This window comes from Monodelphis domestica, chromosome 5 (assembly GCF_027887165.1).
Source record: "Monodelphis domestica isolate mMonDom1 chromosome 5, mMonDom1.pri, whole genome shotgun sequence".
Classification (NCBI taxonomy): domain Eukaryota; kingdom Metazoa; phylum Chordata; class Mammalia; order Didelphimorphia; family Didelphidae; genus Monodelphis; species Monodelphis domestica.
In genome coordinates this window covers 169011781-169033175 of record NC_077231.1, presented here as the reverse complement: position 1 = coordinate 169033175, position 21395 = coordinate 169011781, and the positions used below count along the sequence as shown (strand labels likewise).

Genomic DNA, 21395 nt, shown 5'->3' with positions numbered 1-21395 from the left:
ATAGGATTTGCTCCCCAGGACTCTAAATCCCAGCTTCCCATGTTCCTTCTCATGTTACGTACTAAAGTAGGGAAAATATAAGTTTTGTGTAGCTCCATTGTCCCTCACTCTTTTTCCCCTGATCGTGGTTGTGGAGGTGGGGGGAGTGCCAGACAGGAGAATTTTACTCAAGTTTTACTTTTGTTCTTTTTATTTCTTCTACTTCAAGTGATTATTAGTAAGCTTTATAAAATATAATACTTGGAGTTATTGGATATTAATTTAAATTTTACAAAAGTACATGTGAAAATATATACAGCATAAATATAAAGTTTATAAATATGTGCTAAATAGTTCGTTTCAAGGTAGTTTGGGCTCCAGTGATTGGATGGATTAGGAAAAACTTTAGGCAGAAAATGCATCTTTAAAAAAAGGCACTCTCTGAGGCAGAGGTGAGGATGGAATGCATTCTCGACATAAGATGAAAGATGGAGTGTTGTATGTAAGGAACAAAGAGAAGGCTATAGGCAATTTTCTTTAAAAACAAAAAACACCACCTTGGTGGAATGTTTTCTACCCAGATTTGTCCTTTAGCACTCCTATTTTTGAATTTCTTTTCCCAAAGAGCTATAACATCTTAAGAATCATCAATGAGACCTCAAAAGGACCTCTAGAACAAGTCTTCTATAATATCTCTGAGTGATCATCCCTCTCTTTTTGAACGCTTTCAAAGATTAAGTACTCACTCTATTCCAAGATAAACAGTCTACTTTGGGGCATCTAGAATTATTAGGAAGTTTTGCCAAAATTTGCTTCTCTGTTACTTTGACCCATTGTTCCTAATTCTGTACCCAGGTGTACCCAATCACTTGAAGTAGAAGAAATAAAAAGAACGAAAGTAAAACTTGAGTAAAATTCTCCTGTCTGGCACTCCCCCCACCTCCACAACCATGATCAGGGGAAAAAGAGTGAGGGACGATGGAGCTACACAAAACATATTTTCCCTACTTTAAAAGATCACATTGCAAAGTTGGAAGGGACTTCAGAGGCCAGCTAGCCAAACCTGAAACTCATCCATGGTTTTGTTTTATAATATCTACAACGAATGATTGATTATTCAGCATTTGTTCAAATCTACCACCTACTAGAACATCTGTCTTAACTTCTACCCAAAGCACATAGTCCAACACTCTGAGGCCAACAGGGGAGGAGGGGGACCAAAACACCAACCCCTCTTCTATATGATAGAACATAGCTATCATGTTTCCTCTAAATCGTTTCTCCTTTGAGATAAATATCTTTATTTCTTTCATCCAATCCTCATGGTCTTTAGACCCCTTACCATTTACATTGCCTTCTAACTAGGAGGCTCTCCAACTTGTAAATGTGCTTCATAAAATATGACACCCAGAAGTAAACATAGCACTCCAGATGTGCTGACCAGAGCAGCACAAATATGGTGGGACCATCAGCTCTTAGGTCCTGAACACTGCCTTTCTAGCTACTAGTTTTCAGTCTCCTTCCTCCCCCAACTCCCAGATATTTTTCACATGATTAAGCATGCCTCTACTACTGTGTAATTGTGAAGTTGATCATTTGAACCCCAAAGTAGGACTTTTTTCATTTACTGTGGTTTAATTTCATATTATTAGATTCACTCAACCAATCCTAACCTGTCAGGATCATTTTGGATCTCAACTCGGTTATCCATTGTATTAGTTGTCCCTTCCAACTTCAGGTCAGCCACAGATTTAATAGGCACACCATCAATTGCTTTGTCAAATAAAATGCTAAATGATAAAATGCTGAACCATTGTAGTTCAACCCGGAACCATTCAGCCTTTGTCTTATGTGTTTTACACATGAGAGCCCTCCAAAAACCTGAAGACTGCTATCTTGTACCTCTTCCCACCCCCACCCCCAGATATATAACAGTACTGTGACCACCTTGGTTCTGGGTACCACATTCATAGCTTTAAGTATAGCTTAAGATGCTTATCACTGATTAAGGTTATGTGAGCTTTTCTGCCTGCCAGGTCACACTGTTGACTCATCTTGAGCATGCTTATATGGTACTAAAAACCTCCAGTCCAACTGAACTATTGTTCAATCACATCTCCCCCCCATTTAGATCTAGGACATTTTTTTTCAACCTGTTCATAAAAGATCTTTACATGAGAATACAACAAAATTGATTTTCTCTAGCTACTATGAGATTTGACTCAATTTACCCCACATTTATATAGACTCTATTCTGAATAACATTGATCTATTATGAAGAAAGTTAATCACAGTAAATGTAAAGCTCTACTTCGGGGTTCAAATCATCAATTTCACAATTACAAAGGAAGAAGAGAGCATAGCCCCACATAGAGTTAGGATGATGAGTTACAGCAAACATATAAATAGGGGGCAGCTGGATGGCTCAGTGGATTGAGACCTAAGCCTAGAGACTAGAAGTCCTGGGTTCAAATCTGGCCTCAGCCATTTCCTAGCTGTAGGACTGGGTAAGTCACTTAACTCCCATTGCCCAGCCCTTACCACTTTTCCGCCTTACAACCAATACACAGTATTGAATCTAAGATGGAAGATAAAGGTCTAAAAGAAAAAAAAGAAAACAGAAATAAATCCAGGGGAACATGACGATATGGGAGACAAATTTTGACCATAAGTACAACTGAAGTTGAAAGGAAGAGGTCAGGTGGGTAGGAAGATTAGGAATAATACCATAGAAGGGACACATCACACACAGACATTGGGCGATGTATAGGCTAAACATTAGCCGAGGAAATGAAAAGGGGTGTCTAAACAGAGTGGACAGCAAAGGGGAGACATAAAGACTGAAATTAGCATGTATATATGTTGTGGGGTTTGATAGTGGCTTCAGGAAAGGACAAAGAAATGAGAACCAGGAAGGAGACTGCTCTGATGGAACCAAAAGGACCCTGTTGGGAAGTCATTAGAAAGAAGGTCACCCAAGGCACCTTAGTACAGAGGGTAGATTCCCAGCTAGATCCATCAGATGCCACCTCTGATACTTCCAATTGTGTGACAGTGGGTAAATTTCCTCATTCATAAAATGTGAATAACACTTGTGACAGTACCTACCTCTTAGAACTGTTTTAGATTTCTTTTGGGGGGGGGGGTAAATTAGCTCTATATAAATTCCCTGGTAAACTTTAAAGTTTTCTATAGAAAACTAACTTTTTTATGTGTATCGTGAATGCTAAGGCAATCAGTGAAGCCCATGGACCCTTTCTCAGGAGAAAGTTATCAAATGCATACAGGGAAAAAATGGGATTACATAGGAAATCGGTACTATTGAGATAGAGTTGCCAATTCATTTAAAAATAATTTTAAAAAACAAAAAGGTCCTACAATTTTGAGGGACTTATGACAAAGAATGCTCTCCACCTTCAGAGAAAGAATTATTGGAGTCAGAATACAGGTGAAAGAGTACAATTTTTCAATTGTTTATTTGGGTTTATGTTTAGGGGGGTTGGTTTTATAAGATTACTCACTCACAAAAATGAACAATATGGAAATGTTTGGTATGATAATACATGTATAACCCAGATCAAATTGCTTGCCAGCTGGGGGTGGGGGGGAGGAAGGGAGACAATTTGGCTCATATAAATTCAGAAAATTTATGTAGAAATTTCTTATTACATGAAGTTGGTTAAAAACCATTTTCAAAAAGATCCTCGACCCCAGGTTAAGAACCCCTAATATGTAGGCTATGGTATATAGAGTGTTGAACTTGGAATCAGGAAGATTTGGGTTCAAATCCTGTCTCCAATATTTTATTAGTGGTGTGATATGAGAAAAGTAACTTACCCTCCCTCTTTAGGCATCAGTTTCCTTGTCTTTAAAATGAGATTGTATTTAATGATCTCCAAGGACCTCTTTAACTGTAAACCTATGATCCTATTATATGCCAATATTTTTATTATAAGACTAATTATGTAAGGTAAAATTGGTAGAGGACTTTAAAGCTTAGATTTAGAAACAGAAGGGACTCCAAAAGTATAACCTAACATTATTAAAAGTATAACCTTCATTTCACAGATGAAGAAACTGAGGCCCAAAAGAAGTAAGGAAAAGAGCCAGGGTAGAAACCCAGGTTTTTTTGGCTCCAAATCTAACATTCTTTCCACCAAACCAACCTGCCTCTCATTATTGCCCAATAGGGCCCTTTCTGGCCCAGCATCAGAATTTATATTTGGATCTGATAAGGTCGTACAGTTACAAAACTGCTTTTAAAGAACACTCAGCAGACATTGGGTAACAGGACTTCATGACCTACTTTGCCTACCTACACCTCTCTCCTTTCCCAGGTCAGACTTCTTTTGTGAATTTAGCCTTTAGCTATGCAGACAACTATAGTATGGCCTGATGCTGGGCTCCATCTAGGTTTCTACAGAAAACCTGGAGCTCAAACTGAAGCAAAACAGAGATATTTTTTGTCTTTAGTACTATTTGCTTCTTTATTTCAAGTGAGATTGTGCCCAAGAGTACATTTATGCAAATGTTACTTTCTCTCTACAGTTCATATTAGTTTATTAACCTGTAATTAAAATGTTTTGTTTCAGTTTTGTTCATTTGGGAGTCGCCTCATGGGACGAGGGTACTACGTGTTTGATCGGAGATGGGATCGCTTTCGATTTGCACTGAACTCTATGGTAGAAAAACACTTGAATTCACAAATGTGGAAGTAAGTGAAATTTTCTCATACAGCATAATATTACTTGTTTCCTTTAGGTAAATGAACAAGAAGCATTGTGGCATAGTGGCTAGAAAGCCAGCCTCAGAACCAAAAAAACTAAGTTCAAATTCTGCCCTCGCCTTACTGGCTCTGCGACCCTGGGCAAGTCACTTAATTTATCAGGGTTCTAGGCAACTTTCTAAGACTAGAGATTGCTGAGGATATTCCAACTTGTATTGGCAGAGGGAGTTTCCTCACCTAGTAGTTGCCTGTGCCAATGAGGTCATAGTGTCAGTCTCTAGGTTTGTGTATATGAGTGATCAGTATAAGTTAGGTCCTCAGCCAAATGGGGAAAGGGCAAATTTGATTTGATCCCTGTTAGCTCTTCCCATCATCTTAGTGTCTGACCTTTTCTAAGCCCTCGGTTCCTGTCTTGTGTTCCATTCCAATATCTCCCTCTAATCACCCTTCATAGACAGCCACCTTCTCTATCTTGCAATAAAGGAGATGCCACAGTTTTTATTTCTTAGAAGGTGAGATGAATTGGCACATATTGGTGCATTCGGATCACAGATCCTATATCTTTATACCCAGTATCTTGGTCCATAATTCTGATGAAAAATTCTATTCTGTGGGCTTTCTCCATTTAAGCAAAGCCAAGAGATTAGGAAGGTACATTTCTTGGATAAGACTTCTACTTCACTCAGTGGAATTTCCCTTCTTTCCTACACAGATCCAAAAGGAACCCTTCATTTCTTTTCATGATGTTAACCACCCTCAACCACCTCCCCCCAAAAAATAGCAAATCTGAGTTCCACGAGGTGCCAGCTCAACTGAACAGTCTACCTCACACACATACACACACACACACACACACACATATATATACATATTTAGATAGATAGATAGATTAGATAGGTATGATTGAATGTTAATATATTTGTAAGGAAAGAAAGGAAACATAACTTTTTTATATTCAAGGTACTGCTCCATCCTGAAAGGATGTCTGTGCCTACTAAGGATGCATTCAGGTTGCATTGAATACAGATTATTTGGATATTGGGTATTATTTGCCTTCATAAAGTGTCTGCCCTACTGTGTTCCCCAGGGTTCAGATAGATTATGAAAAATAGAATTGACCTATATCTGAATTCCTGGTATCTACTCAGCATCCTTTTATTCTATAGCTCTGTGTGTGTGTGTGTGTGTGTGTGTGTGTGTGTGTGTGTGTGTGTGTGTGTGTGACCAAGCAACACTAAAACTAATTTTGGAAGAGTGAGACACTTCATTATCCTCTCGGCCTTTTTACCCACATCCACTCTGCCCAAACTTGGAAGAATGACAAGTGATGAGGGCAGCAAATGTATTAGGAAAAAAGGAAGGATCATGATTAACCTTTAACTCTTGTCTTGGGAGATTCTGGCACACAATTACCATCACGAATGCAACAAGGTTAACCTCTGACTCACCATGCCTATTGACAGAAGAACTGTACATTTTCAACAGCATATTAACATGTATCCGTTCTATATCATTTGGAAGTTACTTGAGAGCTTAATGAAACAATTGTGGCAGCTCTGAAATCCACTGCCTTTTGGTTCTCAGAAATGAGTGCACATAGACTGATGGAGGAAGCTCCCTCCTGACTAACAGTGGGACCCTCCAGATAAAGAGCTTTCTCCTGCTTCCCATATTCCCCTTCCGCTGCTTCTCACCTGCATCATGCCGTGTCCCATCTTGGCTCTGTTGTTCTCATGCTATGGTGGGAGGCTAGATTCCGCTGCCTGACTATGAAAGCAAGGAAGGAGCACTTCCCCTCCAAGAGTGATTTGATAACACAAGGTTGTGAGGTCGTGATGGGTGCCCCAAGGGGAAAGGCAGAAACCCTCTAAGATTGAAGAGCAGCAGAATACAAGCCTGGGTCTTGAAACTGAACTTAAATGTTCAAGTTAGGATAGGTAATATGGTGTCAGGCACTGCCTTGAGAGCAAGTAAGACTAGAAGGCAGAAAGCTGGCCATTCCCACCACTCCTGTCAATATGGGATATCCAGTTCCGCTCTGTCCCTGAGCATTTACCCACATTGAAAATTTTTGGCATTGAAAATTGTGGATATAATCCAGAACCTATGAGTCAAGAGAATTTGTGTTCAGATCTTCCCTTATTCCCTGGGCAAGTCAGCTTCTCTGAATCTATAAAATAGGCTATTTTGATAATCTGATAGCTCCAGCCTCACCAAGTTACTCTGGGGCTCAAACAACATAATATCCATAAGGCTCTGAGCAAACCTTAAAGTGTTATATAAATGTCAGCTACTGTAATGACCAAGAATTTCTGATCCCTTTTCTTTAAGCATACATCTCCCCCAGTAGACCAATGGGATGGCCACAGCATCATCTTTCCTTCCCATCGGGGCAGAAAGAAGTTTCTTGGATAACATTTAAGACCCCTAAAAGTGATTATTGCTGGGTGGGGGAAGAGGTGGTGGAGGAGGCAGCAAGGGGATAGCAGCAAGGGAAGGAATTCAGCTGTGTTTGTTGTCTGGAGCCTTCTTTCACTGACTACCAAAAGGGAGTAATTTCCAACACCCCAAATGGCAGCCTCCAAGGTCAGGTTAACAGGAACATGTGTCCCTGAATTTGCCAGGAAAAGCATTTGTTAATAATAAACTAAATAGAGAGTATTGTGGATACTGAAGAACAGTCTTTTTTTTTTTTTTGCCTAAATCCAGTAAAGAATAGAGTGGGAAAATGGGGAGCCCAGTCACTCTGGATTGGGTTAAGTTATAAAGAGAGAAATTTGACCAGGTTCTACTCCAGATAAAGTAGATTAGGATTCAGTGCACAGCAGTTATGTGGCAGGTGACTGTGGGAAAGCTTTAGCATAATAATATACAACCGTAAAGCATTGGCCAAGGCTACATTCTCATTCGTCTTACTTCAAGCCAGTACCTTGACTAGTCCTTTACCTTCCTAAATTCCAAATTTTTTTCCTATTAAAAACAGATAAACATGAAATTACTTAGGGACCGTATCAGTGCAGAGCCCCCAGGTTTTATTCCAAACTACACTTTTGCCTTTTGCTTCTGGACCTAGCTAAAATTAAATGATCCAACATTCACATATAGGGAATAGACTAAAATCTGGATCCTTCAGACTGAGAGAAATGGTAAGGTCCAGTGCAAAGAGAATTGGATTTATAGTTAAGAAGACCTAGGTTCAGATTGTTACTCAGCTACTTCCTATCCCTGTACCTAACAAGGCAAGTCAATTTTCCTTTCTTGGCCTCAGTTTCCTTATCTATAAAATAAGGAGTTAGTCAAGATGGCCTATAATGTTCTTTTCCGCTCCAAATTTATAATCCTATGATAAAAATAATTTTTTTTAGTGACTCTGCTACTGGAATTTCCAATAGCAAGAGAGGAAAGAATAATGTCGGGGCACTATTTAAGAATCTGACATCCTAAAGGTTTTTGTTTTTCCTAGTTGGGTCCTTAAGGTCCGCTTTCCCAAAATGGACTACTCAGTCCTGATCTGAGTTTCAGAAGGACATTGCCAATGCTGATGCTTGCTGTCTTCTCTCATTTTTCTTTCATATTTAGGAAGATTCCTCCTGCAGCAGATAGCCCCATGCCCTCGCCAGCAACACATATCACCACCCCTGTTCCAGCATCTGTTTTACAGCCTTTCAGCAACCCTAGTGCCGTGTATCTTCCTTCAGCACCCATCAGCTCAAGAATCACTTCTTCTTACATAATGACATCAGCCATGCTCTCAAACGCAGCCTTTGTGACAACGTCGGACACGAGTTCCATCATGTCACACACCACAGCTTTCCCCCATGTGGCTGCGACGCTAAGCATCCTGGACCCAACTTTTAAGGCTCCATCTGCTATGTCCCCAGTGCCAGCTGTCATCCCTTCCCCATCCCACAAGCCATCCAAAACAAAAACCAGCAAATCCTCAAAGGTCAAAGACCTGTCTGCCCGTAGTGATGAGTCTTCAAGTAACAAAAAGAGAAAGCCACAGTCTTCTTCCTCTTCCTCCTCATTAGCCTTGCAGACATCTCCCTCGTCTTCATTTTCAGGGCCCCATAAAAAGAACTGTGTCTTGAACCCAAATTCAACAATGAACTCCTATCAGGCAACATCTTCCTATAACAATCTGTCTGTGCACAATGCAAACAATGGAACAAGTCCACTCAGTGCCAAAATGGAGCCCTCAGGACGGACTTCACTGTCAAGTAACTCCACAGACTCCGTAAAACATATGAGCACAGTAGTCAGCAGTATTGACTCCTGTAACCTGTCAGTGCCCTCCCTGGTGCACCATGCAGGGGATCTGTCCCTGGCCGCACACAATGCAGTGTCTTCTCTACCCCTTTCTTTTGACAAATCAGAAGGGAAAAAGCGTAAGAACTCTAGTTCTAGTAACAAAGCCTGTAAAATCACTAAAATGCCTGGTATGAATAGCGTTCACAAAAAGAGCCCGTCCAGCCTTATCTCGCCAGTGCCAGATCCCGCTAACAGCTCCGTCGCTCGGCAGGTAAGGGACCCCATCCTTCCAGGTACCTTTTTTTTAGGTTCCAGAGAATGCACACCCTCACCAGTGTCATGGTGGGCTGTGTGAACATCAGCTCAAGAGAAATGGTGATAGCCTGTTCAGGTTGGTTCAGACCAGGGTACCTTAGAAATAAATAGATAGGTAGAGTCAGGGAAGGGCAGTGGATAGAGTGTTGCTTTTAGTGTCTGGAAGACCTGGGTTTGAATACTACTGCTAATACTTAATCTTGTGAACGTGGCCAAGTCACTTAACCCTGCTGGGTCTCAATTTCTTCATCTGTAAAATGGAGATAATAGCACCTATAATACTTCACAGAATTGTGAGGATCAGATGAGGCAATGTATTTAAAATGCTTTATATGCCTTAAAGTGCTATATAAATATCCATTATTTAAATGTTCTCTTCAATGCATTGACCCAGGTGGTCTTATCTACCTCTTCAGGGTCAATAATTCCTCTTAAGTATTCTCTGCCCCTCTGGCTCCTTCATCTTCCTCCCAGAATCCCTGTTTTAAGGAATACGTCCCAGCCATTTCTTCATTCCTCTTGAGGGTACACTCATAACTCTCTGGGCTTTCTTTAGCTTCTTTTCATTTGTTTTCTTCCCATATTTGAATGTAAGCTCCTTGAGAGCAGGAATCATCTTTCTTTCTTTCTCTCTCTCTCTTTCTCTCTCTCTGTTTCTCTCTCTTTCTCTTTCTTTCTTTCTCTCTTTCTTTCTTCCCTTCTTTCTTTCTTTTCATGTTTGTGTTCCCAGTGCTTAGCACTCTGACTGGCATATATATATATATATATATATATATATATATATATATATATATATATATATATATATATATACAGTAAGTGCTTAATAATGCTCGTTGACCTGACTTAACCTATTCCCCCATACCCTTCACTCTTCTAAGGTGTTGAGCTCTTTCTAGAACTACAGAAAAGAAATATGGGGGATAGGTGGGGAGGGGATTTTTCTTTCTAACAGAGGGATGTTTTATTCACTTGCTGTCAGTTTGCAAGGGTAGCAAATGAAATTTCCTGATCCCATAGCCAAACCCATTAAAAATCCATCTAGACTAGCCAATAGTCACAGTTGTCAAGAACGTCTGGTTTTAATTTGCCAACAAGCACCATCTATTTAGTCCATGAAAGTCACAATTAGAAGATTCCTTCCTATTCACACAAACTCAAGTCTTTTTCCCTTTTTTTTGTTTTTCACATATAATTTTCATTTTATTTTTTCTCAGTTACATGTAAACAAAATTTTTATCATAACTTTTTTAAATTTTGAATTCCATATCATCTCACTCCTTTCCCCCACCCCTCACAAAGGCAAGCAATGTGATAAAGATTATTCTCGTGCACACATATTAGCCAAGTTGCAAAAAAAAATACAGACTAAAAAGAGTATGCTTCCATCTGCATTCAGACTCCATCAGTTCTTTCTCTGGAGTTGGACAGCATTTTTTTTTTCATCATAAATTCTTCAGAATTGCTTTGGATTATTATACTGCTGTGAGTAACTAAGTCATTCACAGTGGATCACTGTACAATATTGCTGTTACTGTGTACAGTGTTTTCCTGGTTTTTCTCATTTCACTTTTTATCAGTTCATGTAAATCTTCCCAAGTTTTTCTACTCAGTCACTCTTAACCTTTCTTTGTAGCCCCTTTTCTAACCCAGACCACAGTCTTTTCATGATGCTTTTAGGCTATGTTCCTAAATATGTGGGCCTACTGAGATGTGAGTTCCTGTGATGTTGCCATAGAAAGAAGTAGGGTCCAGCTGAATGACTCTGGAGTATAGTAAAGCCCTCAGAATTGTCAAAGGAACAGGACTGACTGCTTCCAGCCTACTCTCCAGAAATAGCCAAAGTCTTTGAGCACTACCCTGGAGTACTACACACTCTAAGGCTGAAGGAGAGGGTATGGCCAGAGAGCTTTGTCTACTGTGCAATAAAGTCCAATGTTGCATTGACACAGAAAACTGAATGGAGTGGCCCCATTTTGTCCATTGAAGAGGAGTAGTGTCTCAAAGGTAATGTGATTCTGGAGATGGTCGGCTCTCTAGTTCAGTTGGTAAAAAAAAAACATTTTTTTAAAAACCTCCAACTTATGTGAGTCTTTAGATTAGTCTTTGCTACTCTTTGGTTACCAATGACTGGGATTCTCAACATCTGCTTGGGTAAATTAAACTCTGAAACATAAATGAGCCAGGAAAGAAATGATAAAATGAGATAATCAAATAGTACTTGGTCGTGATGCCATGATTCTTTTCCCTGTTCCCCAGGCTCATTACATAGCTGGCCTAGAGACACCTCTTCATTCTCCTTCGCCTCAGGTAGGGAAAAATGTACTACCCCTTCCAAGTACCAAGGAAATTACTTGTACTCATTAGGGAAATGAATGTTCTGTCATTAAGAATAATAATATTGTAATCAGAGAAATGGATTTGCTTTGATGAAGGTGATGATGATGATGATGATCATAGCATTTTGTATGACATTTGAAGGTTTGCAAAGTGCTTTACCTTTCTTAACTCATTGAGTCCTCACAGCAACTCTTATGAAATGAGTGGCATTATTATTCCCATTTTACAGTTGAGGAAACAGGCAGACAGAGGTTAAATGCCTTGCCCTGGGTCACATACCTAGTAAGCATCTGAGACTGAATTTGAACTCAGATCTTCTTGACTCCAAGTGCCATTCCATGTCCTGCCTAATATAACTTTGAATTAGAGTTATCATGCACAACCAATTAAGGAGAATCAAAAGGAATGATCAGGATGACCTTGTGCCACCAGTAGACATGGATGGGAACTTCATCTGTATCAGAGTGGAAAGGCCCTTATGTTGTAGGATTTTTCACCAGTGATGATTCTCTGTCGCTCTCTCATGCTGTTACACAAGTCTGCAGTTTGCATCAGCAGAACAATGTGGCCAAAGAATTATGCCTATGCCCTACCTTGGCACAGAGTAATTTGGTGTGAGCACTTGGTCAAATTTAGAGGCAAATGATGGACATTAGGTGATTAAAAAGGCATTTCTATTTTGATTATATCTGTTGGAGTTTATAAGATCCATCAAAAACATGGTGAAGGGATGCTGAGAAAGATCCAACAAGACAAAGTAGAACACTAATATTCTGTTCTAACTAATATTCTAATATTACAGCTTTTAATGTTCTAACTGATGTTGTTAGACAATAAACATTTATTTAGTGCCTACTCTGTTCCAGGCAGTATCCTAAGCACTGAGCATGCCAATAGAAATAAAAACAAAGATAGGCCTTGCTCTTGAGAACCATAAATGCTAAGGAGAGAAGACAATACACAAAAAGAAGCTTGGGTGGGGAGAGGCAATCCCATTCAAAAACAGTACCTGTGGAAAGGCACAATTGAGAGTTCCAAAGAAATCCAAATAAAAGAGTAAGGCTGGTGGAAAAAGGAGAGAAGACTGCACTGAGCCCATTCTTTAAATAGAGACCTTGCTTGGAGTCCACGCTCTGTCCTCTCTGACGAATCAGAGGTTCCAAACGTTCTAATAAGATGGGAATGCCAGGCATTTTCAGGCTCATAGGAATGACAAGAGAACATGAGAATAAGAGTCAGTTCTGGAACTCTGATGGGAAACTCGATAGAAAAGGACAAGTAGTGTCAGAACTTTTTGTCACTAATACCTGGGGTAGCTGATATTCTAAATAGCAGACTGGATATGCTCACCTCCATAATTCTCAGCCACATCCATCTATTGTTGATCTGAGTTACCTACAGAGACACTAGCCATTAGATTGAGGGTTTATTCTGGGGGCTGATAGTAAATGTTACCCTAGGAAGTTCTAAGAATCAAGAGTAAGAACACTTTCTTCATTCTTCTTTCCATTCCCACCAGCATAAAACTTTACTTGAAATAACAAGGTTGAGAATCATAAGTAAATCTATTCCATGAAGAATTTTTTTACTTGTCTAATTTTGCCTTTAGCTTGATCATGGCAATTTATTTCTTCCATTCTCTAGCCCCATTATAAGAGTGTGAAGGAAGGGGGGGGAAGAAGGAAGAGATTTGCCAGGAATTTACAAATATTATCTGTCTAATTTGATCCTCAAAATAATCCTGGGCAGTAGGTGCTATTAGTATCCCCATTTTACACTTGAGGAAACAGTAGCCTAATATTTCCTTTGTCTCCTTGATAACTATAAAGGATTTGCTCCCTTTCCTTCCATGGGACATTGACCTAAAAGGAAAGCCCAAGATTTAAGGAGAAGGTTTTACTTCAGGTCTGTCTCCATCCAGTGAAAGGCAGCCTTTGTTAGAGATAAGGGCCACTGTGGGGAGGATCAACTGTAGGCTTGTTCCATCCTAGATTCATCCATGTGCCTGGATTTTGACTGAGTCAGGTGATATCAGGTCCCCTGACCAAAACACCACTATCCAGGATCTATCATTTGCTTATGTGTCTGAGGTAATGGAATTTAGGGTTCCCTGTCCCATTCTGAGGTGCTCCTTCAGAGGTGGGATTAGATCTTCATGGATCCATCCTGAAATACTGTCATCTCTTTTCTAAGACAAAAACAGTCAGGCTGACTACCCTTTTGTAAAAGAAAAGAATGCAAACCACCTCTCTACCCCTTCTTCCTGCCGCCAACTTCTTCACACATCATCTTCTTTCCCAAGCCGGGCTGTGTGGCTGAGTATTGCTTCATTGGTATCTTTCAGGTTGGAAAAAATAGCAGTATAGCTTTGCCACAATCCAGTCCTTCGAGCACCCCCAGCCTGGCCCACAACCGACAGGTGAGTTGTTCCAGTTAGAGTACTTTAATGCTTCCTCCAAAGCTTCTCATGGGATAGAGTTGCAGGAGAGCTGGAGTGTCATGTTAGGAGATGGCACGGTGTATGTGGGAGTCCTCATAAGAACTATGGGGTTTTCTTTCAATCTGAGGCTGGCAAAGCTCAAAGGATGAGGGGGAAGAGAGAGAGACAGAGAGAGTCAGGGACAGAGTCAGAGACAGAGACAGACTACATGTACTGTGTGTATATAACACTTATGTATATATCACATATATACACAGAAGTATTTTCCTTTATTATTTATTTTATTTTAAACATTTGTTTCTTTTTACATTTTGAGTTCTAAATTCTCTCCCTTCCACCCATCCCTCTCCTACCCACTGGAAGACAAGCAATATGATACCAATTATACATGTGAAATCATGCAGAATACATTTCCACATTAGGCATATTTCAAAAAAAGAAAGAAAAATCAAGTGAGAAAATTATACTTCAGTTGTACTTAGTTCATCACTTCTCTCTCCCTGGAGATGGATAGCATTTTTTCATCATGAGTCTTCTGGATTACACAAATATTTTTAAAATAACACCCACAGAGTATGCAACTCTAAACTGGAGGAGTATATGCAAAAGATCTGGGATTTCATCACAGTAGGGAACCACTGCTATGAGAACTTACCCAACCAATCAAGCAGTTTTCTGAGGTGAGGCCCAGTGAGTTTAAGATTTAACCAGAATTGCACAGCTAGCAAGTGTCAGAATCTTATTTTAGACCTTTCTGCCTCGAAAGGCATCTTCATTAAGCCAAATAAGAGTCCTCGAAATGCTTATTCTTCAACATGAAAAAGAAAAATGATTGTGTTAAACCATTCATCTTTCACTTTAACATATCTCAGTATATCTTTTTAAAGTTTTTTTGATCTTTTTTTAAAAATCACCTTCATTTCCAAATACATTTTTCCCTCTCCCTTTTTTAGAGGACCCATTCCCTCCAACAAAGAATAAAAAAGAAAGAAAAAGCAGTTCATCAAAACTAACCAGAACATAGACCAAATGACCATGTATTCAATAACCTACATCACCTCCATTTCCCAATATTCTGTTGCCTTCTCCTTCTTTAGAAAATCTGTCCCCTATAACAAAGAAGTTTAAAAATAAGAAAGAAAAAAAGTTTGGCAAAACTGACCAACACATAGACCAAGTGGGACCATATATTCAACATTCCACACCCTCTACAAAAAACGGGGGGAGATCCACTTTCTCTTCTCAAAGTCCAAACTTGATTATTATAATTATACAATATTTAGTTTCATTTTTAGAAAAGAGAACCCTTAAAGAAAAAAATTAAGCACATGCTAGGCAGCCCTTTGGAAAGGAGAAGAGGAATGAATATGAAAGTGATTGAAGTCTATCCAAAATGGATAGGAACCAACCATGTTGTAGGAAACAATGAATTCTTCTCAAAAAGTATTTAAATTGGGGACAGGTAGGTGGTTCAGTACATTGAGAGCCAGAACTAGAGATGGGAGGTCCTTGTTTCAAATCTGGCCTCAGATACTTGCCAGCTGTATGACCTTTGGCAAGTCACTTAATCACTATTGCCTACCCTAACTGCTCTTCTGCCTTGGAACCAATATTCTGTATTGATTCCAAGATGGAAAGTAAGGGTAAAACTTTTTTAAGGATTTAAATTTAGGGTCAGGAAGGGAGTTTTAAAGTCTTCATTGGATCATTTCCTTACTTTGTCTGTAGTAAAAATGTTGTATGGACTACTAACCAGGGAAACAGGGAGCCAAAATCTTGTAACCACTGCATTGGTTTGGGTGCCTGTGGGGCTTCTTTACCTAAAAGACCACTAGGACACTCATTAGACCTGGCCTGACAAGATCTTCCTCTAGTTTCCAAATTGGAAAAATGCATAAGTATGTCAAGAAAAAACTGTCTTACTTTTCTGTTTGTAACTTCTGCACTTCACACAGTGCTTTGCAATGTTGTTCAGTAGTTTCAGTCATGTCGTGACTCTTCATGATCCCATTTAGGGTTTTCTTGGTAAAGGTACTAGAGTGATTTACTATTTTCTTCAGCTCATTTTATGGATAACGAAACTAAGACAAACAGGTTAAGTGACTTGACCAGGATCATTCAGTTATTAAATATCTGAGGTTATATTTGAACTCAGGAAGATGAGTCTTCCCAGGCACTCTTATCCGCTGCTCCATCTAGCTGCCCTAATATGCAGTTAGTCAATGTTTTTTTCATTCATTCAAACTCAGTTTCTTGGACAGGCTCTGGAATCTGTCTGCTATCCTAGAGATATTCTGCTGAAGGCCGCCACCCTTCGGAAATGATTTCCATCCAGTAGTTTGACTTGGAATAAAACCATATTAAATGGACTTTGCCACCCTCAGAGAACAACCTCAAGCTGAAATACTCATTTATTTCACTGTATTGTGAGAAAAGCACTTTGTAAAAACCTGGGCTATAAAAATGTTAGCATTATTGTTGTTACTGTTATTCATTGTTGTTGTTACAGTTTTGAAACAGGCTTTGCTATTCTTTTCTTTCCTAGAAGACAGCAAACCGAACGGGCAGAATAAGGACTCTTCCATAAGAGGAAAGAAACCAACCTTTGATGTCCAATTCCCAGCTACCCTATCCCACCTCAGGTGTTAGGGAGTTAGGAGGGGTGGGGTATAAGCAATGGGAGAGGAGGTGACTTCCTGTGTCCTAGGCGTCTCTGCCCCACCTTTCTAAAAATCAATTTAAAGTTTTAAAGAAAAAGGTGAAAAAAGAAAAAATGAATTTGAAATTTACAGAAAACTATAATCATGGTTTTAGTTGTTTCTATTGATTTAGTTTCACTCGTTCTCTCTAGCTTCTGGTGTTGCACTGCACCATCAGTTTGCTAAAATAATTCAGAGTAGACATTCCAGAACCTAGGTTCCTGGTTGGCATCTTCCTTAACTCTTTAAGCTCTCACACATACACTACTTTTTTTTTGGTTTTTGTTTTTGTTTCTTTTTTCCTCTTCATTCCCTCATGTCTCCCATTACTCTGTGTCCAACCTTGTCAGTTTGGAGGGAGCTGGGTCTCGACATGCTCCTGTAAACATAGCAAATGATGGGGGACACTCTGTTTGTGAAGGGTCAGGGCCACAGACCCAGTGCACAGGGAGCAGGTAGGAATGAGAGGCTGTGTGAAGCTCGTGTTAATCAGGGTTTAAGCTGCCCGCTAGGGCATGAGCCAAATGCTGAGGGCAAAACTAGGTATTTCAGTATCAGCCACACCAATGTTTCAGGAGAGTTGCTACCAACTTGATGATTTGCCCAACATCATCGTCTAGGTGTGAGGTTAGGATAGAATAGATTCCGAGGGAAGGGCTTCCTTCAGAGTAGAAGGAGTAGGGAGTCAATTACTGAGGAAGATGGGGGACAAATTTTAAGAGGCAACAAAGCAGGAGACCAGTAAGGGGATGACACCTCACACCCCACATTCCTACAAGTTGAGGAATAGGCATGTGTGGGGAAACACTGCTCAAAGATACTTGAGCCACAGCTTGCCCCCACCAAGTTGCCTATAACAATTCTGAATTTTTTAGGAGCCCATCTCTTCCTCTGCCTTCCACTCTGGAAAAGCCCATACTTAGTGTCCGATATGCAAGAACCCAAAGTTGTAGGAACCAAAAGTGAAAGGAACCCAAGGAACCCAGTTGGGGAGAGACACAGAAGCAACTTCAGGAAGGGGCAGGGCTCCTGCATGCTGCTAACACTTTTGTGAGTTTTCAACTGTATCCCTCACCTGGAACAGGTGAAAAAAAAAAAAACTAACCACAAGAAAGAAAAAGGAGTCTCCCTAGTGAAGGCACCTGAAAAGGAGGGGTCAGTACCACTTCAATACTCAATGGATGAACGCAAGCATTTCTCAGCCAACTTGTATTCTGGTATACACCTGTGGACCCCGAGGCCACGGGGAACCACAGAGGGCACTGCAGGACCACCAAATATGCACATCCATCTTATTTACCACTCCACCAAAGCTTGATGATGGCCAGCCTTAACATGGCCAGGTCATTTCTGTGCCCCCTGAGGCAATGGAATAATAGCATCCCACTGTATAGGAAGAGAGGCAGTGCCTTAGCGTGGAAAAGGAAGAATGATGAGAATGTGTTGGCTGGAAATATGGAGGAGAGCCAGCAAATGTAAGGTCAAGTGGAATAGGAAATGTCCCTGGGGACCAATGGGTAATCATACTACCAGGGAGAAATTCAGTCTTGAATTAGGATTTCTTGGGGTTGGTAATAAATTTAGCAAATAAAATAGATGTTTACTCATTTCTTGAACATTGGACTAGTTTGGGGGATTAAGGAACAGAAATGCTCGAATGTTACCAAATTAGACATTAATAACATCCGTAGCCAGGCACAAACATGTCCCCTGGATTCTTCCTTTACCTTCCCATACCCCCCACCCAATGATACTACTACTGTTGGGCTTCATCACACAACTGGAATTTGCAAAGATGAAAGGCAAACTGACTAGTTTGCATCAATGGAATTGCACTGACAGTGTTTCTATAGGATTACTAAATTTTTTATATATGAAATAAAGATTTTTTAATCAGGAGTTGATAATAAGTACCAGGACATTAGTACAGAGGATTTCATTTTTATTTCTACAGTGTTAAAAGTGCACTTATATGCTGGTTTAATTATGTCTTGGAGAAAAAGAAGAGACTGCAAATAGAAGGGAAATTGTTACTTTTTTCTTTTTTAAAAAAAAGGCTTAAGACAGATTTTAAGACTTATAAATGTTTAAGCAATTATAAACAAGGCTAGACCCTTTGGGGGGGAGTTTAGAAGATATTCTTAAAGTAAATTTTTATAGTGTTAATTTTGTAATAATTTATGTTTTGCTATATTATAGAGCTAACTGACCAGAATAGTTTCAAAAACAATATGAAACTTAGGAAAGGTTAAGCAATGTTTATATTTTTTAAAATGTTCTCTGAATTATGTTTTTATTGTACATTTCTTACAATTGAAAAGTGTGTATATATCTTTGTTATTTTTGCACAATTTTTTTGTTCAGTTTTAGGAGCAGAAGTCTGTTGTTTTTTATAATTTATTTTAAGTTGTAAAACTTGCAAGGGTTTTGTTTTCTTTTGTTTTCTTAAATCTCAACAACAAAGTAACCCTCTGTGATTAATGGACTGTTGCTACTTCTGGAGGGAAAGCAAAGGTTGTGAGATTGAGTGGCTGCTTCTGAGGAAGAAAGTCTTGATGGTGTCTAAAGGAGCAATTATTACCAGTAGTTTGACCGCATTTTTAGCTCTTTCCACACATCTTTTCATTGGGAAGCTAGAATGTCAAGACTCTCCATCAAATGCTGCTTACATTCGTCAACTGGCTCTGAACTAAATGATGGCATTTCTGGAAATCTGAGCATCCTGAAAACCCGTGGTTTTTCTTCCTTCACAACAAATCATTGGTTTACTTCTCTAATATATTAAGATGCTCAGCCTAAAAAAAAATAAAAAGAAATGGAAAGAAAACATTTTCTTTTGGGTTCTTAATGGAGTTAAACTGGACCAGTCTATAAAGCATTATTAGTATAGCATCCATTCAGCCATTATTTTTCCACCGACACTCATCGACTTTCTTCAGTCCATCCTGTCACTGCGCACCCCAGTCACCTCCACCTCCATTTGCCTGAAGATCTTGTGACTTGTCTCCAGCAATAGAGGCTCCGAAGCTTTGGTTGTTCCACATACGCAATGCATAGACCTGTCAGCCATAAAAAAAAATTTTAAAAAAAGCGACTTGGATAACTTGTATGCCTTCTTTTGTATCAATGTACCAATTGTAAATAATGCTGATCAACCTTTGTAGAGAATAGTTTATACAGCATATTCTATTATTGCTGATTCTCAGTGAACTATTGTTTTAAAAAAGGAAAAAAAAGAAATTTTTCTATTTACACCTTATATTTTGTTATGCTGTCGACCCATGGCACTTTAACAAAACTCTGTGGGTTTTGCATAGCTGGTCAGTCATGGGGTATATTAAATACTGTTGTTGCACAGAAAAGAATTTGCACCTGCTCTATTGTGCTTTCCTACTACAGATTTTAGAACCTTTTCCAGAAGACTTTTGAAGAAAGCATGTCCAATCATTCTAAAAAAAATTATATATGCCATACTTGTAGAGTGGATTTCTTTTCTACGATCCATATTTTGTAACACTAAGTATTTCCATTCTTTGTCCCGCACCTTTATGTATTAGCACTATCAGATAGAATTCATTCCATGCTTGTGATAATTGTAAGCAGAATAAATGTCTAAAGTAGGTGTAAATAGTAAATTCTATGGCTTACAGTTTTAAAAAAAATAAAGGAAAAATAGAACAAACATGTATCTGATTGATACTGCCATGGTTCATCACCGGGCCTGGAGATATTCTCTAGTGAGCGATTGTATTTTTTGTTTTTTTGGTTTTGTTTTTTTTTGTAACATGGCTTTGTAAATAAAATAATTTATATGTTTGTAAGAAAAATGTGCAATTGTTATTTATTTTTATAAAAATTAGAGATGATGCTGTTGTTCTTCCAAAAGCCCTTTTTTAATTAGTCCTTGTAGATTTGGGTTAATCTTTACCTGCTCTGCAGCAGCAATCCACAATCCTACAAGAGAAACCAACTAACAAAGACAAAGAATGAAATGTAACCTTTCCAAATGGTAAAGTTATCTGTTTCTGACCTCGTTCCTACTGAAACTAAGTCTAACCATTTTCTGTATCAGGATCAAATGATAATGTATAGATTTCTCCAAAATTTGGGCCTGGAAGGGATCTACCTTTTAGGTCATGTTGTCCAATGCTTTCATTTAAGTGATGAGAGAATTGAGACCAGAGAGGTAAAATTACTTTCCTGAGCTTACACATTTAGTAAAGCTGGAATTTGAACCCAGGGCCTGCCTCCAAGACTCATTCCACTGCCCCACTCTGATGCTCAGCACAAACTTAACAGTTTTGTGGCCAAATGTAGCTTATTTTAGGCAATAGGACTCTTGGGAAATTTTTAATTCTCAGAATTTTCTTAACCTTCACCCCTAATCCTAAATTTCATCCATTCCAATCACAGAATATACTACAGCAAAGAATACTGATGAACCTTTTACCAGGCTTTCTATGACTACAAATTACATGGAGCATCATGGCTAATTAATACCTACTTGTTGGTATCTTGTAAAAAATTTTGAACCTCAATAGCAAAAACCAAATTGGATTTCTGTTATAATCTAAGCCTCACAATGGGAAATTTTGTATAACATTGAAGCTGGAAATCCATGGAAATCCAAATTTAGCACAGAAAG

The 21395-nt window shown here is 39.1% G+C and overlaps 1 protein-coding gene and 1 long non-coding RNA gene across 8 annotated transcripts in view; one reads left to right on the top strand and one right to left on the bottom strand.

Moving 5' to 3' along the window:
- The window catches only part of ATXN7L1 (ataxin 7 like 1), a 269543-nt gene extending 248966 nt beyond the window's left edge, over positions 1-20577 (top strand). For 3 of the 6 annotated variants that reach the window (XM_016426083.2, XM_016426084.2, XM_016426085.2), the window contains 5 exons: positions 4572-4693; positions 8285-9227; positions 11531-11581; positions 13956-14030; positions 16597-20577. In XM_016426083.2, coding sequence (XP_016281569.1) covers positions 4572-4693; positions 8285-9227; positions 11531-11581; positions 13956-14030; positions 16597-16638 — 1233 coding nt within the window. In that variant the 3' untranslated portion in view covers positions 16639-20577. The remainder of the gene's footprint in view (positions 1-4571; positions 4694-8284; positions 9228-11530; positions 11582-13955; positions 14031-16596) is intronic. The other 3 variants (XM_007504088.3, XM_056799515.1, XM_007504089.3) reach the window with 3 other exon arrangements.
- LOC107650120 (uncharacterized) overlaps positions 19580-21395 on the bottom strand; it is a 30824-nt gene continuing 29008 nt past the window's right edge. For both annotated transcript variants that reach the window (XR_008912238.1, XR_001624935.2), the window contains one exon: positions 19580-19809. This is a non-coding gene — a long non-coding RNA (uncharacterized LOC107650120). The remainder of the gene's footprint in view (positions 19810-21395) is intronic.